Here is a 19,739-nt window from a genome sequence, read left to right as displayed (position 1 = left end):
GTGCTCCAACAGTAGCCACATTCAAATCTAGACTAAAAACGTATCTTTTTATCTATGCATTTGCTGATTGAGCACTGTGCTATGTCCGAACTGTTTGCACTTTATTTTATATGTATTATCTTTTTATTCTTTTAATTCCTTTTCCTGTTTTTATTTCATTTTTAATGTATTTTATATCTTGTATGTATCATCTTGTTATTCTGACTTTTAATGCATTTTAAATGTTGCTGTCTGGTTGAAAGAGCTGGGAGAATTAGGAAGAAAGTGATTAGGTTAAAATTTGGTAAATTTGGATAAGGGGACAAACCATGGGGAAATTTAAGCTGTAGTGCAAGGTTAAGATATCTCTGGATTACAGTCAGGACACTTTCCAAAGGGGGAAATTTCCAAAGGGGAAATTTGAACTGCGTTGCATAGATGAGATATCTCCGGAAGGGGGATTAGGGCTGTGTGGTGCAGTTTGAGGTGTTTTGGCAAAAGGGGAGATTGAAACTGTGTTTATCAGTTTGAAGTGCCTTAACAGATAGCAGTCCTGTCGTGTGAGGAAGATCCTTTCTGATCCACTCTGATGGATAGATCCGTTTAGATCCACTCTGATGGATAGATCCGTTTAGATCCACTCTGATGGTCAACAACAACAACAACAACAACAACAACAAACTCCCTGAGACCTCCTAGCTCTTCCATCCAGATAGCAAAATTCTCTGTTTTTACTGTTATTTCTATTCCTTATGTTCTATTTTTATTATTATTTTTTATGTAAAGCACTTGAATTACCATTGTGTATGAAATGTGCTATACAAATAAAATTGCCTTGCCTTGCCTTACTAAAATTAAATTAAATAAAAAAATAAATAGCTACTTTAATGACAAAGTGTTTTCTACTCTTTTCAGCTATTTCAGTAATCAATTTTAAAGAATACAAATTACTTTTTATTTTAAAACACTTGATAGAATTCTTGGTAAATACTAAATATTCTTAAATACTGTACAATTAAAAGTGGAAACCTTTACTTTGTTTATACTTAGAAATTACATTTAGTAAAAATTTGATATTTTTCCCTAATACTTTTTTTTTTGCACATAAAATCCTCCTAAAATATCACAATTAACTCCTATCTAATAAAGGCTGTCATCACATTTAGAATGTAAAGGCTCATACCTCAAACATTTCATTGTGTCTGAGTGGTCGATTGGTCATAACGACTCCGTTATTGAACTCATCCAGTGGCCTCCTCCTTTCCGCTGTCTTATTATTGTTGCTTAGTTTGATCAGCGTGCCACACTTCTCATGGAACAGCAGTGCGTCATTGGTCGTCATGCCGCCAGCGGCCACCCCCAGTCCCGCTGCCCCACCAGAGCTCCCCGCTGGGCTGCTGTTGCTGCTACTGCCACCGCCTGTCCCTCCGCCACCAATGCCACTGTCACTTCCTGTTCCTCTGCCTCCACCGCTACTTCCTGTGCCACCCCTCGAGGAGTCCGAGCAGCCTCCTCCACCTCCCACCCCCAAGTCCTCTCCACCCTCATCCTCTGAACGATACAGAGAGACGATGGCATTGTTGAACACATCAAATAATTGATGCTCAGTCAAAACTGTGAGGAGAACAGGAAAAGAAGAGCAAAAGATAAAGTGAACCACAATGGCATCGCGGATTAAGGATTACTAAATTGTGCTGGTTTTTGACTTACCACTATCAGGCTCAAAATTGTTTGGAAATTTGTCCGGCCGACTGTGCGTCCTGGACACCTCAGGCACTGATGAGAAAAATAAACAGTGAACATTTGTTCATCACAATTGGGCCAATGACATATTAGAGTTTCCTTGATTAAGTAATGGAAAAATCTTTCAAAAAGTAAAAATTCAGGTGCCAGATTCTTAGAAATGTACTCTCTTTTTTTCATGTTGGTTTTAAAGGCACAATATGTGATTTTCTCCCTCTAGAGGTCGCTTATTCAAAACAAAGGCGTAGCCTGATGATGCCGTGAATGAGCGTGGAATCATGGGAGTTGTTGTCTTTACCTCCACAGCTGATGGAAAGCAATCCAATGGACTCAGGCAGAAATCATGTTCGTGGATGAGCTAATGTATTGAAGTTTTATTAACATTTTGAAGTATGAAGCAGGGTGGGCCGAGAGCAGCGGGAGTCCAGCGGAACTTTTATTAATGCTTTTGCTGCAGTCAGCAGCTTCTGCTCTTTTCGTTGTGTAGGTGTAATGCAGCACTGTTTTACTTGGTTAAAACAATCAAATAAGAGACTTGTTGCACTTTGCAGTAATCTAGATCGATATTAGAATATATTAATAAAAACTGGATGCCTTGTGTTGCTAAATGACATGCAATTCATTTAAAAACATAATGTATGATGAAAAAAACTCTCACTGATTATGCTATGCATGACGAACACTTTGTAAAGATCCATTTGAGAGTTATAAGCTGTGTAAACTTTGTTTATGCACTGTTCAAGGCAAGCGCGAGCACCGTGGGCATGGAGCACGAGAATTAAAGGGCCAGTAGCCCTGAATCGGCTCATTTATAATGATGCCCCAAATTAGGCAGTTAAAAAAATGAATTAAAAAAAATCTATGGGGTATTTTGAGCTGAAACTTCACAGATACATTCAGGGGACACCTTAGACTTATATTACATCTTTTTAAAAAATGTTCTAGGGCATCTTTAAATAAATGATAGATACAATATTACGTTATTCAAGTACTTATGAAGACTTCTCCATCACTCTACTATGTGGTCTAGTTTTACCTTCCTCTGCTGATCCATTCATCACTGCTGTTGAAGCACCAGCTGCAGACAGCACGACAGCTCCAGCCCTATCATCGTGGCTACGGCAAGCATCTGCCATTATGGACACCGCTTGCATCGACACCATCTCATCCTCCACCTCTTCATTCTCGTCCCCTTCCATTTCAGATGGGGGTTCGCAGCTTACCACAGTCACTTGGGTACACTTCCCATAGAGGTCTACCACAGCCCACAAACGAGAAGGAAGTCCACTGGCGGCTGTGCCACAGTCCTGCCCATTCACCCACAAATGCAGCTCTCCTTTCCCATTCCGCTGGATCCCCACACGGTCCCCTTCCCCCAGCTGGTCCAGGTCACGACCGTACTCCTCCAGGACTGAGCGGCCGTCCTTCAGCACAGAACAGCCGGACACGATCCACGAGCCCCCCTTCAGCCCTGTAGCACTGCTGGGAAATTCCAGACCGGCTGGGTCCAGTGCAGTCACGCCGATCTCTATAGAACCACTCCAAGAGTTAACCTGGAACAAAGGGAAAAGAAATGCGAGTTAATTAAATGCTAGTCAAATTACAGTTCGTTTATCCCAATTATTATCTTCATTGATTTCTCCCTTTATAAATTATCTACAGTGGTTAGTTTATGCGATCATGTTGTGTTGAGCCTTGGTGCTCATTTGAGTGGCACACGTTCAAGCCAGGTCTGCAACATATTATGATCCTATGTTCACCTGTCTTTTCTCAATAACTACCTGTGAAATGACAAAATAAGTGACCACAGTGATAGCCTAGATAAATAATAAATATTATTTACACATAATAGTTATGTAATAATAATGCTTTTTTTAGTTCGTTCATGAACAATGTATGCGAGGGTGTGTTCACACTTGTAGTTAGATCGTTTAGTTTTGGGGTGTATTCACACCAGGAAAGTCCTCTAGTTCACTTGCTTTTGTCCAGACCAAATACAATGTTGATTTTTTTTTGTTTGGTGTGGTGCACTTTAACACTGCCCTTTTTGCAAGTGAACCAAAATGTGTAAAAAAAAAAAAAAACACATACCTGTGCTAAGGTCATGCATTCATTGGACAGAAATTCTCAAGCAGAGAATCCGTACCAGAGTTTGTTTGGAACTGGACCGAGACCATCTCTTCAGCTGGGTCTCGTTACAGGTGTTTAGTCCGTACCCTAGTGCGATTTCTGTATTCACACCTGCCCAAAAGATGTGGACCAAGGGGGATAACAAACTTGAGTTCGATTCAATCAAACCAAACAAGACGGGTGTGAATACACCCTCAGTTCGCTTAGTGTTCACACTGTTAATTTTAACACAGAACCTAAAGATATAAAACAAAAGAAATGTTTTTTATGACGTATATTTTGTGACGGAACTTGATACAAACTATATGATGGAGCTAACACCTCCTCTTGTGACATCATGTCCTGTTTTGTTTACATTTCTTTGGCCTTTGTTGAGCTCATATTTTATTCGAACCACACCAGAGTTCGTTTGGAAGCGGACTGAGACCCATCTTTTCAGCAGTCTTGGTCCGCTTGTTTGGTGCGGACCAGGGTTCAGATAGCAGCGTCCACACATAGTGTGACTGTGTATTCACACCAAAAAAGTCCGCTACTTCACTTGCTTTGGTCTGGACCAAATAAAATATTGTTGTTGTTTTTTTTTGGTGTGATTCGCTTTCACACTGCTTTTTTTTTGCACGTGAACCAAAATTTGTAAACAAAACCACTCATGTGCTAAGGTCATCTATTCATTGGACAGAAATTCAAGCAGAGAACCGTACCAGAGTTCGTTTGGAACCGAGACCACCTCTTCAGCAGGTTTGTTTGGTTCACACCCGATTGCTGTATTCATACCTACCCAAAAGATCCGCACCAGGGGGGGTTCAATTCAATCGAACCAAACAAGACAGGTGTGAATACACCCTTATTCAAAAGAAACACACTAACAGAGCAGTCACAGGGTTAGTTTTAATCGAATCAAACATAACAAGTGTGAACACACACACCCCTAGTTTTGTTGTGACGTGAGCAGCTTATATATTTTTTTTAAAAACACTGGCTTCGTAATTTACGTTTGAGTTGTTATTAATGTTGTTGCACAAAATGTGAAAGTTGCTGCCTCTGTATGTGGATGCTCATTGCATTAATATACTGCTTGTTAACTTCACATTCACCTTGCAGCCGGCAGATAGCTTAAATTAGACTGTAATATCAGCTTACAAGTTACAGAATAATGTAACATTTATTTGATGTTCTCTCTGTTCTCATAAGTCATTATTGATTTACACATTTGAATCACCAAATCAGCATATTAGAATGATTTTCTGTATGATCAAAATTTGAGCATAAGAGACTTCTTTCAAAAACATTTGAATGGAAGTGTATTTATATATATTTGCCCTTAAATAGAGCCATACTGAACCAAGAAAACAGCTTATATATGATGCTAAATCCAAAGAAGAATCATTTTTACAGTAATCCACTATTGAAGTCTATGTGACTCATATTTCTGTTCAAGAAATTATAATGCTTCTTCTGTTCAAAATTGTATTATCCAAGCTATAAAAGCTGTCTAAATCATCCTTTTAGTGGTGGGACTACTGTCTTAGACAGACAAACAGTTATGCGTCAATGTATTTCCTGTGTGTGGGGTTAGCTTCAATAGAACAGTACTTTGTGGATGGTTACTTCCTTTGTGGGTATCCTTTCGCACATATTGTATGAAATATACTGGGTTTATGAGCATTACATGGTCAACACAGGAAAGTCATCTGGCTACTGGCTATTCTTTCAAAACAATAATTTAATGTTTATTCATTTTCTTGCCCACAGACTTCCATTACTTGCATTACTCTACAAGCCATACTTGTTTGTTTTAAAAGAGGACCTAAGAACGGTTTCTAAACTCCTTGAAATGATTCGATTCTAGTCTTGAGTTTTCTTCTGGGAACGTACACCAATTCTAACACACTAGTCCAGCTGACCAATAAGAGCACATTGCACTTTTCGGAAGGAGGGGCTTAATAGAGAAAGAAACTAAACAGAGCATTACTAACAAACTAGTCTCAGCCTCAGACAACACGGCCACTGATCGTTGGCTGAACGTCTGATGCATATGGCACACTTAACTGGAAACACTGGAAGTCATCATCTGGTTGGTTGAATTCTACAGGATGTCCAAGAGACGTGTGTGTCACGTTCTTTAACGATCCGCCTGGAAACAAATGCCGTGACGCAAAACTCCCTCATGGAAAGAGAAGCCGTCCTGTTTACAAGTGTGACAACGAGCGTTTTCCAGGATCAACTATACGCTGGATTTTCAAAAGTATGTAAAGTTTGCAGCTCCATTGTTGCAGTAAACTTGCACAACATTCGTAAGTGAATAATTTATTAGATACATGCCCGTCTGTTATTGTAGGGACATCGACTTTACATTTTCACGCCCCTAAACATGACCCGGAACAAAGCGAACTGAGACTGGTTGCGTTACATGTCAGTCAAACGTCCCCTTTGGTGGTCCTTGGCCAATGAAAGCTGCGATAGAGTCCAGACCTTCTGCCGTCAATCTGAAGGGCTGGCTACGCGAGACTACTGACAGACTGGAAAGAGAGGTGCTGCAACAATGAACATTCAAGCATTCAAAACCTATTCTAGCAGACCCCCAATACAAAACAAAGACTTTGTAAAAAGGGTTAACATGCAATTAACATGCCACAGATGCCGTTTATAAAGGAACATTCCATGAAACAAATCTCCATCTCAAACCATTCTATGAAATGTTGTCTCTAGATTTGCATCATCAATGCATTCGTCAAATGCCTTTATGTTTATGGTATGTAGCTTGTCAGTGGAGCAGGGCCGTGTGTATCTGGGTTAAGGCAGGCTGAGAAGAGGGACAGGCGGCATCGAATGTGATAAACTCATTTCTCTAATCTAGTTACATAAGTGACCAGTAATCTGCTTCATTGTCATTTTCCCCTCTGTCTAGAAGTGAGGAAACAGAGAGAGTGCAAACATACAGGAAACAGGAATAATATCAAGGCACAATATGAATAAAACTGTTTTGCTGTGCACTTCCTTTATCAAGCCTCAATTTCCAGCTCATAGCCACATAAAACTGAAAGTAACTTGTTCAGATTGCATTTAAATTATCAAATCTGTCTAAAACACATCCTCTTCTAAATCCATTTTCTAACAAGCATTCTGTGTAGGAGCTGACTAGATGCAGGAGGGAAAAACAAATGTATACAGCATCAGCCTATAAATGCTATTTTTATTTTCCAGATGACATCAAGAAAGTATTATGGCAGTACCATGATTTGACTAATTAGAAGATTATTGGGTCTCATTCACTAGTAATTTCGTTTTTGTAAGCACAGGAGAACTTCTCACAATAAATTACATCATCTAATTCACAACATGCATATGCAAAAATTCACATTTTCTTGTTCAAGAAGCAAATTTTCTCAGATATACATCAAAATATGGAACAAAAGACTATCGCAACTTATGTTTCATGCCGACTTTATCCCAATTTTCATGTTAATGAATTTGGAGTACTAAATGAGTGACCACATGCCTTTCCTTCACAGCCTTTCATCACTCTCGGCAAACATATGATGCTCTCTAAAGTAGAGGTGTGTAGGGCTGGGCGATATATATCGCATGCGATTGTCACGCGCATTTCGTCAGTAAAGCCGGTTCCCTGATTACCGCTAAATCGTCATAACCTGCTTTCAAATGGAGCGGCATTTAATAGACAGAGCCGTAGTTCACTGACAAGCCACGCAATATCACGTTCATTATCGAATGCGATTCATCTGTGATAATGAACGCGATATTGCATAGCTTATCAGTGAACTACGGCTCTGTCTATTAAATGCTGCTCCATTTGAAAGCAGGTTATGGCGATTTAGCGGTAATCAGGGAACCGGCTTTACTGACGAAATGCGCGTGACAATTGCATGCGATATATCGCCTATATCGCTATATCGCCCAGCCCTAGAGGTGTGGGATACATTGTCTACGATACGTAATTGTTGTTTTAATTATGTGCAATCTGATATTATCGAGAATGTCCCTCACTTTGCAAAAAACAAACAAAAGCACCCCTAGAAAGTGCATGCACTGCGTGATGTAGTCTTTCCGGTTTAAGTTAGACTACTGCTTGTGCGCATTTAGAGTGCACTGCGTTATTTACTCTATTAAAATGCTGTAAAAATGCCCCTGTTTGAGTATTTGTCTTTTAGGCTCTATTTATATTGTATGATGTAAATATATAGTTAAGCATCATATTTGAAAGTTTTCCAAATATCAGCATGATTGCAAATGTGATATTGTTTATTAAACTGTCATATAAAATCAATTAGCATAAGTGACATTTTAGACACAATATCTGTTTTTGCTCTATTTCGCCAACGAAAATATATCCAAACAAAGCCACAATAAAAATATTTTGCGTCTCTGAGCAACACACAGCAGTGTTTCATTACTGAATGGATCAGTCCATTTGAATGAATCGGTTGAATGAATGATTCAATGACTCACTCATTAAGAAAGTCAAAAGGTGCGTTTGATTTGATGCGGCGCTACAGACCGATCAGTGTATGACATCAAAGTACAGCGAGAACGATTCAAAAGCATACAGAACCCTCTGCTCTCTAATAAATCTCTCGATTATATCATACACCGATCGCAGTGCAGTGCCGCTTCAAATCAAACACACATCAATGCTTTGTTCCTGAAATGAACAACCATTTGAACGAATCGGTTTAATGTCACAATGATTCACTTGCGAACAGTGACTGGCAGTTTTAGTTTCATATTTAAAGCTTTGAAATTTTTTATTTCAAAATCAAGTTCAAGTTCAAGTTCAAGTTCGGTTTATTTCTAAAGCACATTTAAAAACGGCCAGGGCTGACCAAAGTGCTGTACAACAATGAGAGGAGTAGAGTACATAAAATATGCAAGAAACCATTCAATACACATATATACATACATTTATATACACATACAACTCACATACAATATACACACACACACATGTACAAACATATACACATACATATGTATACATGCATATACTGAAATACCTACATATAACATACAAAATGCAAGAGAGAAAAGATGAGTTTTAAGGCATAAACTCAGATAAACTAGAAGCCATTCTAATCGAGTTTGTAAGATTGTTCCAGAGTGTGGGGCCAGCCACTTTAAAATCTCAATTACCCCTTGTCTTTAGATGGGTTCTGGGGATCTTTAGGAGTAATTTTCCCTCCGATCTTAGTCCTCTCACAGGAGTGTAAGGGTGAAGTAGGTTAGTCAGATAGGAGGGAGCGAGATTATTAATTTCATATATCATCAACATTTTATTTTTAAAACGTATTTATGCATTTGTAACTGCAGGTTAAATGCATTTATGAGCTGCATTAAACAGTGTATATAAATACATCTAAATGCCAGATGTTGCTTGTGTTTGCTCTGAATTGCAAAGACTGATTTTGCTGATACTGATTTCATTGATGCATAAATAGATGATGCAATAAAATAATTGATGAATAGGCTATTTAATAGATGAGAAAAAAATATGCAGATAACTTATGGGAAAATGTAATACCTGTCACTGCTGTGCACCATTGCACAAAATATGAAGAATAACAAAAGTTTAGGAGTCAGCTGTCCACAGCAGTCCTAAACCTGCCAAGGTACCAGCACAATAACACACTCAGCAAAATATTGTCTAATCACTGTCATCGTCAAAATATTAAGATGTCATTTTTTGTCAATGTCAATATCGCACATACCAGCATGCGCAGCAAGGTCGTCAACCAATGCCAAGTGTGCCATCCTCAAAACTGTTCTAACACAATAAACACCTACAAACCCATAATCAGTGATTATAGACCTCTGATTAGCCAGCTGTACATATCTGCACTGTTATACAGAGAAACCTTACAGCTCAAGCACAGCTTTTCTTACTTTTCAATGCATATAATGAAAAATATTTAAGATGAAATATCTAGATATAAAATTTCATCTTAACATGGTTATAAGGCCACCCAGAGTATGTGATTTTTGCATACATGCAGTTTCAGTTTTTCTTACCTTTTTCCTAAATTTAGAATAAAGTTATTGGTGAATCATGATTTCAAGAACAAATGTATACGCATGTGTACACATGCTTAGATAATGCATATTAGGTTGTACTTATTTTCCCAGAAACCTTTCTGGAAAGCCTGCCATCTGTTCACCACTACATGATAAATTCAGTTATCTTATACTGACCCAATGTGTAAAAAAACAAGGTTTTAATACAACACCATCCTTCTCTGGTTGTCAGAACCATAATATATCTTACCTCATATGAGATCATAAGTTTGCGTCTAAATTCATTCTTATGACCTTGATTGATCAATGAATCACTGGTTTTATTTTTTTCACTATTAAAATCATAGTCTCTTTAAGACACTTATATACACTGGCAAAAAACAAAACAAAATCAAATGGAAGAGGCAGTGGCTGTGTGAGAGATGACCTGCTGTAAAGCCATAAGGAAAGTGAGCAGACAGCAAGGTCTATCTTAATGAAAACTCCATTGACAGCACTAAAGACTACCAACATGAACTAAATGCTGCTCAACCATCTATTGAAATGTATTAAGAGGGATAAAAGTAAGATATCCTAGACAAACATTTTTAAACATGTTTACATGAATCAGCTGTCTATCAGTCTAAAAAAGATGTGAAACAATACTAAGAGAATTTGAGAGCAGAGAACATAAAAAAAAAACCTTATCATTTTGAAACTAGTAAAATGATATATCAATCTGATTTAATCTGTTAGCTGCAAGGTGGATGTGAAGCTAACACTAACAAGGAATATATACCGTTATGACCGTAATGTCATTTATTACTCACCCTCATGTCATTCTACACCCATAAGACCTTCGTTTATCTTCGGAACACAAATTAAGATATTTTTGTTGAAATCCGATGTGAAAGCCTCCATAGGGAGCAATGACATTTCCTCTCTCAAGATCCATTAATGTACTAAAAATAGGGCTGCACGATATATCGCATGAGATTGTCACGCGCATTTCGTCAGTAAAGCCGGTTCCCTGATTACCGTTAAATCTCCATCACCTGCTTTCAAATGGAGTGGCATTTAATAGACAGAGCCGTATATCACTGACAAGCCACGCAATATCGCGTTCATTATCGAAGGCGATTCATCTGCGATATGAACGCGATATTGCGTGGCTTTTCAGTGATCTACGGCTATGTCTATTAAATGCTGCTCCATTTGAAAGAAGGTGATGGAGATTTAGCGGTAATCAGGGAACCGGCTTTATTGATGAAATGCGCGTGACAATCTCATGCGATATATCGTGCAGCCCTAACTAAAAACATATTTAAATCAGTTCATGTGAGATTTCAAAACACTGCTTCATTAAGATTCAGAAGCGTTGTCGAATCATGATTTGGATCACTTGTCAAACCGCCAAACTACCGAAATCATGTGACTTTGGCATTCCGAACCGCTGATTCGACACACTGATTCATAACGCTCTGAAGCTTCCTGAAGCAGTGTTTTGAAATCGGCCATCACTATATAAGTCGTTATTTTGTTTTTTTGGTGCACCAAAAATATTCTCGTCGCTTTATAATATTAATATTGAACCACTGTACTCACATGAACTGATTTAAATATGTTTTTAGTACATTAATGGATCTTGAGAGAGGAAATGTCATTGCTCCCTATGGAGGCCTCACTGAGCTATTGGATTTCAACAAAAATATCTTAATTTGTGTTCCAAAGATTAATGAAGGTCTTACGGGTGTGAAACGACATGAGGGTTTAAAAAAAAAAAAAAAAAAAAAAAAACAGAAGCTGCTAACATGTCACAACAAAACTGGGATAATTTCTTCATGAACTAACCAAAAAAGGCATTATTATTACATAATTATGATGTATAAATTATGTTTATTATGTATCTAGGTTATTACTGTTGTCACTGATTGTCTCACAAAATGGAGAAAAAAAATACATGATTTGTATTTGTTTGCTTAAACAATCTTTGTATACTTTGTAAACAAAAAAAATGTAATGCTAAAATTCATGGAGCCTGGGACAAAGATTTTGTTTGGTCCCCTTCTCCCCTAGTCCCAAAGAGCGGGCCCCTCTCTAGTCATAGGGCCTGGAACAATGTTCCTAGTTGTTCTCTGTCACCATGCTCTGCTTGTTTTGGTCATTTTTTAACGAATCACCTGAGTGATTCAGTGACTCGCTCATAACAGAGGAAGAGACACTTGATGTAACCTGCGGAAAGGGTCACTGAACAAATCAGAGAACGAATTTGAAAGAATTCAAATGAATCGATTCGCTGGAATGAGCCAAAATCAGGAGCTAACGGCATCACAAACGGTGTTTACTTTACACGAGCTTCCGAAGGGACATATAGTAGAATTTCTCAAAAATATGCTGTGTATATCGAGGCCGTTGTGATCATACACGGATTCATCTCGTTAACCCCATGACAGTCCAGGAATAGCCAGGCAGGACAGCATCCAAACATCAACAGCACTGACAAACCATGACAGATCACTGCAAAGCCGCAGCACACACGTCCTGAGACATCCACAAACCTACACACCACACATGACCTAAGAATAAGCTCTGACAGACCCTCATGCTTAAGTAATGAAACACTGCAGACACACACTCACACCCTTTTCTCGATCTCTTTCTCTCTCTCTCTCTCTCTCTCTCTCTTTTTGGTGGGACATGCTTGTTTACCTTCTTGTCGATGCGGACAGTGAAGACATCGCGGTCCCTCAGCGGCTCCCGACTGAGGACCAGGCCGTGATTGAATTCCTGTACCGGCTGATTCCGTTGAGCGGTTCTGTTGGAGTTCGACAAACCGATCAGTTTTCCGCTGCGCGGGTGCAGCTCAGCCGCCATCTTCGCACGGGCGGCGCGGTGCACGACACCAAGCGTCGTTTTGCGACAGTTGAGTGCCGCTTGTGGGCAGTTCGCGCTCGGCTATGGGTATATTTTGGCATATCAGTTTCAGTGGTACTTCAACGTTTTACACACAGAACACGATTTTTAGATGTGGCAACAAAAATGAATACTTATTTTTTTTATATTAGAATGCAGAAAACGAGCAAGGGCTGATAAAAATGGATAAATGTAATGGAGGTAGGTTATATGTAAATACAGACAAATTCGCCACAGGTCACATATAATGACGAACAATATTATATCATATTGGCGTTTACAAATCTATCAGCTGTTCTTAGAAATTGTTTTAAAATAATAACCCCATTTTAAATGTGTGGCCACTACTACGTTTGTTGAAAAAAATCCTCTAGATGGCAGTAGATTACAGATAAACTTTCATAACTGATTTATGAAGCTCGTGAAGGCAACATTGTAGATGGGTTTTTGACTTTGTTTCCAGATTTTATTTTTTTCGTTTTTGCTATATTAATATTATACATAAAATGTTTTTTTGTTTTGTTTTGTTTTTTTTTAAGTGTTAAAGTGTTTTTTATTTATGGTTTTATTAGTGTTGTCCTAGACAAAAACCTTCTCTCAAAATATGAAAATCCACCATGCTTATATTAAGTATTAACTATGATGACCAAAGAAACATAAATATTTTGACCCACAGTGGTGTCATTTCCACCACAACCGTTTTAGGTAAAACATAACTTCTAGACTATTGTTTAGACTATTTTTAACTCATGTTAAGCAGTAATGTTGTCAAATTATACAAAAAGTGTCAAAATAATTTTCAATTCTTTGTATTTAGTATACATAGATATTAAATTATCTATTGTAAAACAAAGGAGTTGGGTTGAAAAAATATAGATTTGCTCATCAGATTCATTATCAGTCTAACACATGGTTTTGTGGAATGATAAAATTAATGAAACCACATTATTTTGATTTATTTTGTTCACTGAAAGATGTTCATTGATAAACATTCAATTTTAGATGTGTTTGTAAACAGTTCAATGGGATGTTCCTTGTTCAATCATTAAATTACTGTATTAGAAAGACGTACCGTTTAATTTTGAATGTATTTTATTGCTCAATGTAACATAACAGCCCATCAGTACATTTTTGGAGGTTATTTTTGGGTCACCTGAACATTCAGCATTTTTAAACAGGCCTATCTATTCCAGATCTAAGATGAGTGGAACATGAAGGGAATACTAGAGTTTAGCCTGCCAAGATTATTGCCTTAAATCTCTATTAAGTGAGTTCATTTATTGCTTCTGTAGGACAGCTGTGAGATGACACCGCTGTGTGTTTGTACAATGCCCGATCAAGATCAATGACCTGGCCCTGGACAAGGATTTTCTCCAGACACCCACGCAGGTAATGTGTACTCTTTTCCGCCTCACTGTCACCTGAAAAAAAAAAGAGTTCAGAGAATTGACTATATACTCCCTGAGATAAGACACACTTGTCTACTTGACAGTTACAAGTTAAATATAAAGAATTTAACACAGAACATAGAGGATATTGGTGAATGGAAGAGTACTTGAGCACGGAAATTCTTGCTCACTTCCACCTCGCAAATTTACCTGGCACTCCCCCAAAAGTCAGAAGCATCCCCTTTTTCCACATGGTGAAAAAGTCCAGACTTTCCGTTTTGAGCTCTGGTTTGCTGTTTACCACAAGTGAATGTTTCAGTATGGTGAAAGTAAGTGTTGCAGGTTCACGGGGAAGGGCAACAGTTTCCGATCCCTCTTTCAGGCCCAACTGCACCTCCTGTTACAGTGCAGATAATACTTAGTTCCAGTTAGTTAATTTTTGTTTATGCATTAACTAAAATGAACTAACAATGAGCAAAGCATCCGTTACAGTATATATTGATCTTTGTTAATGTTAGTTAATAAAAATACAAATGTTCATTGTTAGTTCATGTCAGCACAGCACGTCCTGATATTGCTGAGTTAGATGTGTTCCTGGGTCAACATATTTTGTTGATCCTGGAACAACATTCTAGTCTGAAAATTTAGTCTTAACCCTATTCCTCAACCTAAACCTAACCCTACCCATAAGTTATCCCAAAAATCAGAGGGAAATGATAGATGAATAACACTGATGTAGAAGCACCGATTCATGATTTTAAGCCTAAACTTGACATAATCTGTAAACTTGTCCCTCAAATCTGATTGGTTGATTTGAATGTTGTTCCAGGATCAACAAAAATGTTGACCCAGGAACATGTTGAACTCAGCAAAATCAGGTTATGCGTCAGCACAGGTCCATTAATAAATATTAACAGATATTCTTTATAATGCATTAGTAATTGTTGAAATGAACATGAACTAAGATTAATAAATGCTTTAGCATTATTTCTCATTGTTAGTTATTCCGTTATTTACATTATTTCTCAATGTTATGATAAGGTTGCTTGTAATAGACCATTTAAATGAAAGTAAGAGGATCAGGTGTTAATATACATCAGTTTTTCAGTGAAATAATCATTAGTGGTTTCATCGTTTAAATGCTAAGACCATTTTGTTAATGGACTTTTGTCTACTGTATATATACCTTGACATCTTTATGCACATCTAACTCTCCCACAACATACTGAAATCCTGTGCTTTGGAGACTCAGCGTTGTCCCGGTCCAAGAGCCAAAGATCTCGACTGTGATACCAGCCTCTTCTGTCTTAATTCCCGGAAGATCTGTCATGACGTGCATGGAAAAATAATGTTATCTCATGTGCAATGCAAGTTTAAACATACATGATTTTTCACTCACCAGATGTATTAAACATAGCCACTCCAGTTCCTGGAAAATAGCTCCCTCTCTTGATCTCAGAGAAGCAGGGCCTGGGTTCCCATGTTGAGTCTCTAACCCAGGGGGTGCTGAGATTTAGCCAGTTCCCTCCTCTAATACAGGCATCCATTTCCGGTTCAAACTGAGTAATAAAAAGGACTGTGGTCAGTCAATGTTATTTTTTTCCACTTTTCAATTAAAATATTATTGGAAAAAACAGTTAATCTTACTGGATGGAAGAGCTTTTGTTTGTCCACCAACATGCCACCAAGAGCCAGACGTATCTTTCCTGTTAGTTCATCTTCTGTCAGGTTAGAATGGAGACCGACTACAAGCTCTTCCTTGTTGTTTACCTCTAGCACCACAAATTTGCCCTCACTGCGCAATTCCAGCTGTCCAAAAATCATCAGAGAATACTTAGAAGATTGATCACCTAATGAATGATTATGAAATGATAAATGTTCTAAACAGAGCTTATATATATATATATATATATATATATATATATATATATATATATATATATATATATATATGTATATGTATATATATGTATACACTATATTGCCAAAAGTATTGGGACACCCCTCTGTGATAGGTTGCCACCTGTACAATAAGTCCAGTCATTCGTGAAATTTCCTCAATACTAAATATTCCATGGTCAACTGTTAGTGGTATCATAACAAAGTGGAAGCAATTGGGAACAACAGCAACTCAGCCACGAAGTGCTAGGCCACATAAAATCAAAGAGCGGGTGTCAGAGCACAGAGGTACACAGTGTGCAGAAGTCGCCCAACTTTCTGCAGAGTCAGTAGCTGCAGACCTCCAAACTTCATGTGGCCTTCAGATTAGCTCAAGAAAAGTGCGTAGAGAGCTTCATGGAATGGGTTTCCATGGCCGAGCAGCTGCATCCAAGCCTTAAATCAACACGTGCAATGCAAAGTGTCGGATGCAGTGGTGTAAAGCATGCCGCCACTGGACTCTATAGCAATGGAGATGTGTTCTCTGGAGTGACGAATCGCGCTTTTCTGTCTGGCAATCCGATGGACGAGTCTGGGTTTGGCGATTGCCAGGAGAACAGTACTTGCCTGACTGCATTGTGCCAAGTGTAAAGTTTGGTGGAGGGGGATTATGGGGTGGGGTTGTTTTTCAGGGGTTGGGCTTGTCCCCTTAGTTCCAGTGAAAGGAACTCTTAATGCTTCAGCATACCAAGACATTTTGGACAATTTCATGCTTCCGGCTCCAACATGACTGCTCACAAGTGCACAAAGCAAGGTCCATAAAGACATGGATGAGCAAGTTTAGTTTGGAGGAACTTGACTGGCCTGCACAGAGTCCTGACCTCAACCCGACAGAACACCTTTGGGATGAACTAGAGTGGAGACTGCGAGCCAGGCCTTCTCGTCCAACATCACTGCCTGACCTCACAAATGTGCTTCTAGAAGAATGATCAAAAATTCCTATAAACACACAGGAAAGGCTAAACCTTGTGGAAAGACTGCCCAGAAGAGTTGAGGCTGTTATAGCTGCAAAGGGTGGGCGAACTGCATATTAAACCCAACGGATTAAGAATGGGATGTCATTAAAGAGCACGTAAAGGCAGGCATCCCAAAACTTTTGGCAATATAGTGTACATATATATGTGTGTGTGTGTGTGTGTGTGTGTGTGTGTGTGTGTGTGTGTGTGTGTGTGTGTGTGTGTGTGTGTGTGTGTGTGTGTGTGTTATAAAAGAAGTCTATTTCAAATATTTCTATTTCTATTTGATATTTGAACTTTCTATTCATCAAAGAATCCTAAAAATAAAATTATCACTTTTTTCTACAAAAACATTAAGCAGTTTTCAACATTGATAATATAAAGAAATTATTCTTTATCACCAAATCAGCATAATAGAATGATTTCTAAAGGATCATGTGACATTGAAGACTGGAGTAATGGCTGCTGAAAAAGTAAATTGCATTTTAAAATATATTAAATACAAAGCAGTTATTTTAAATTGTAATAATATTTAACAATATAACTGTTTTTGCTGTATTTTTGATCAAGTAAATGCAGCCTTGGTGAACACAAGAGACTTATTTCAAAAACATTTAAAAATTTCACAGAGCCCTAACTAGTAGCATACACAAATGGTTGTTGCTTTAAATTGCTATCAGGTTTTAGAGAAATCAGTAGAGATTAAAAAAGATAAACATTATTTACCAAGTGCCAGGCCCCATCATTGAGTTTACGACCTCCCTTTATGCTCACTAAGATGTCTGCTTTCCCAATCTGCATTTCAGGTATGCCATCACGCAATGAAAGCACAAACCAGTCCTGTCCTTCTTTGGTGTCTCCATAAAAGATGGCCCCCTCTGGGTCAAGGGTCCGAAACTCAAAGGAAGATCTGATGCTGTATGTGTGAGGTAAGACAGTGAATTCTACCACTGTGATGTTCTGTATGTTTAAATTAGATACACGATTACCAACTACTGCAGCGAAGCACAAAGGAACTACAATTTAGAAAGTAAAGCGAAATTCACAGATTTCAAATCAACTTACCTTGTGATGTCAGAGAGATTTGCAGTCGTCTGCATTAAGGGAGTCCATTTGGACTGTCTGTGTGCAAGATTGACAACTCCCTTGCCGGATATCTGTCTCAGTCATCCCAAAAACCAGAGAATGATTTTGACATCATACATCAAACATACAGCAGCCAAGCATACTCAGATTACATTTAGACATATCTCTCTCACTCTCGCTAAAAGCTAGGTAAACACAAGCGTCTGTGATATCCCAGACAAGCCGCCAATGTAAATACTGCTGCCCCGGGCAAGTGTGGAACCAGGGTTCAGCGAATTCAGAGTCGAATACGCCAACGGTGCAATGACTTTGTCAGCTAAAGTTGCTTCCTGGCCAGCCAGTCAGCTCAAAATATACATTGCCTGCAATGTTCTATCATATGTAATAAGTTTTCTAATATAGAATTTGAACACGTTAGCAGGTGCTTAGGCCAATCTGTTCTTATTTAACATGCAATATTATAAAATATAAAATATAATTATAATATAATATAATAAAATATAATTATTACAAAAAAAAAAAAATTAATAAAATTATATATATATATATATATATATATATATATATATATATATATATATATATATATATATATATTAATAATTTTAAATTAATTATAAAAACTATAGTTTTATAAAATGTTTTATATAAATCCAAATAACTAAAATGTTCATTTTATTTGGAAGTAAAATTTTTAAAAAATCATAGAGATTGTATATTATTATCTATTGTATATCTAACCAATGATATTGGCTTGAATAATTTTAATTTTAATATAATATTTCCATTAAATAGTTTATTACTTTACATTTTATCCAAATTGATTTAACAGGAGGGATGTAATTGAATTTAAGAATTTATTTAAAGAAAAGGCAAAGAAAGTTTTTTTTTTTTTTTTTTTTGGCATCAATTGGCAACTAATTTCATAGTAAAGCTTATATAAATAAATCTAATTATTCTGATATTACCAGTATTTTTAATGTAAAGTGAGTGAAATGGATGAAGCAAGCAGGTAAGCCTCAGTATACATAGAATCTTAATTTGTATGTGTGCTGTCAACATGTAGCATTTACTTTTCAATTTCTTGAAAATTAAATTGCATGGTAACATTTGCTTCTGCAGTTTTACACTTACATATAATATGTAACATAGTAAAAACGCACTGGTTTCTCAACATATTAAAAACAAAAGGCCTTGGTGAATATATATCTCTTGTAGCTTCTGAAACGCTAGTTAAAAATATTTGTTTGTTTTTTTTTTTAGACCATTCTTTCAGAGATCTCATACTCACCTGATCACTTGACACTCCCCTGTACAGCAGAATCAGGTACGGGCCTAACAATAGTATGACCGCTTCCTTGAAATTTTTCATTCTCTTTTAACTCTGGAGAGACTCTGTCAGACTACCTCTCTCTCACTCTCTCTCTTCTTATCTGAGAAGTGAGTAAACTCCAGTCTAGCACACAGCCTCCCCGGAAGAGACTAAAGATGTCGACATCACACAACCGGAAAATATTGATTTTGGGCTTGTTTGTTTGAGTGTGTAGGTATTTTGTACGCTGAGGGTTCCTATGCAGTTTGGAATTTGATTTTAGTTAAT

General features: G+C 37.6%; 2 protein-coding genes across 3 annotated transcripts in view; both read right to left on the bottom strand.

The window, feature by feature from the left end:
• neurl4 (neuralized E3 ubiquitin protein ligase 4) overlaps positions 1 to 13,337 on the bottom strand; it is a 38,034-nt gene extending 24,697 nt beyond the window's left edge. For both annotated transcript variants that reach the window (XM_067369014.1, XM_067369015.1), the window contains exons 1-4: positions 12,568 to 13,337; positions 2,759 to 3,275; positions 1,690 to 1,755; positions 1,163 to 1,593 (exon numbers count right to left, since the gene is read on the bottom strand). In XM_067369014.1, the coding sequence (XP_067225115.1) occupies positions 1,163 to 1,593; positions 1,690 to 1,755; positions 2,759 to 3,275; positions 12,568 to 12,732 (1,179 nt within the window). In that variant the 5' untranslated portion in view covers positions 12,733 to 13,337. The remainder of the gene's footprint in view (positions 1 to 1,162; positions 1,594 to 1,689; positions 1,756 to 2,758; positions 3,276 to 12,567) is intronic.
• Positions 13,338 to 13,845: 508 nt separating this feature from the next.
• On the bottom strand, positions 13,846 to 19,590 carry shbg (sex hormone-binding globulin). Its single transcript, XM_067369288.1, has 8 exons — positions 19,431 to 19,590; positions 18,119 to 18,210; positions 17,780 to 17,969; positions 15,807 to 15,968; positions 15,559 to 15,718; positions 15,346 to 15,482; positions 14,370 to 14,556; positions 13,846 to 14,192 (listed from the first exon to the last, which is right to left on the bottom strand). Exons 1-8 carry the CDS (start codon positions 19,509 to 19,511, stop codon positions 14,035 to 14,037), a joined length of 1,167 nt encoding a protein of 388 aa, XP_067225389.1. The 5' UTR covers positions 19,512 to 19,590; the 3' UTR covers positions 13,846 to 14,034.
• Between the last annotated feature and the right edge of the window lie 149 nt (positions 19,591 to 19,739).

This window comes from Chanodichthys erythropterus, chromosome 19 (genome assembly GCF_024489055.1).
Source record: "Chanodichthys erythropterus isolate Z2021 chromosome 19, ASM2448905v1, whole genome shotgun sequence".
NCBI lineage: Eukaryota > Metazoa > Chordata > Actinopteri > Cypriniformes > Xenocyprididae > Chanodichthys > Chanodichthys erythropterus.
The sequence above is the reverse complement of the archived record's forward strand: the minus strand, read 5'-3'. Positions and strand labels throughout refer to the sequence as shown.

Bases quoted from the DNA above. Each gene is read 5' to 3' on its own strand.
- shbg (XM_067369288.1), bottom strand. From the start codon at position 19,511: ATGAAAAATTTCAAGGAAGCGGTCATACTATTGTTAGGCCCGTACCTG. The intron at 15,719-15,806 runs GTAAGATTAACT...TTTATTACTCAG, and splicing joins AACAAAAGCTCTTCCATCCA to TTTGAACCGGAAATGGATGC. The intron at 15,483-15,558 runs GTGAGTGAAAAA...ACGTCATGACAG, and splicing joins GGCTATGTTTAATACATCTG to ATCTTCCGGGAATTAAGACA.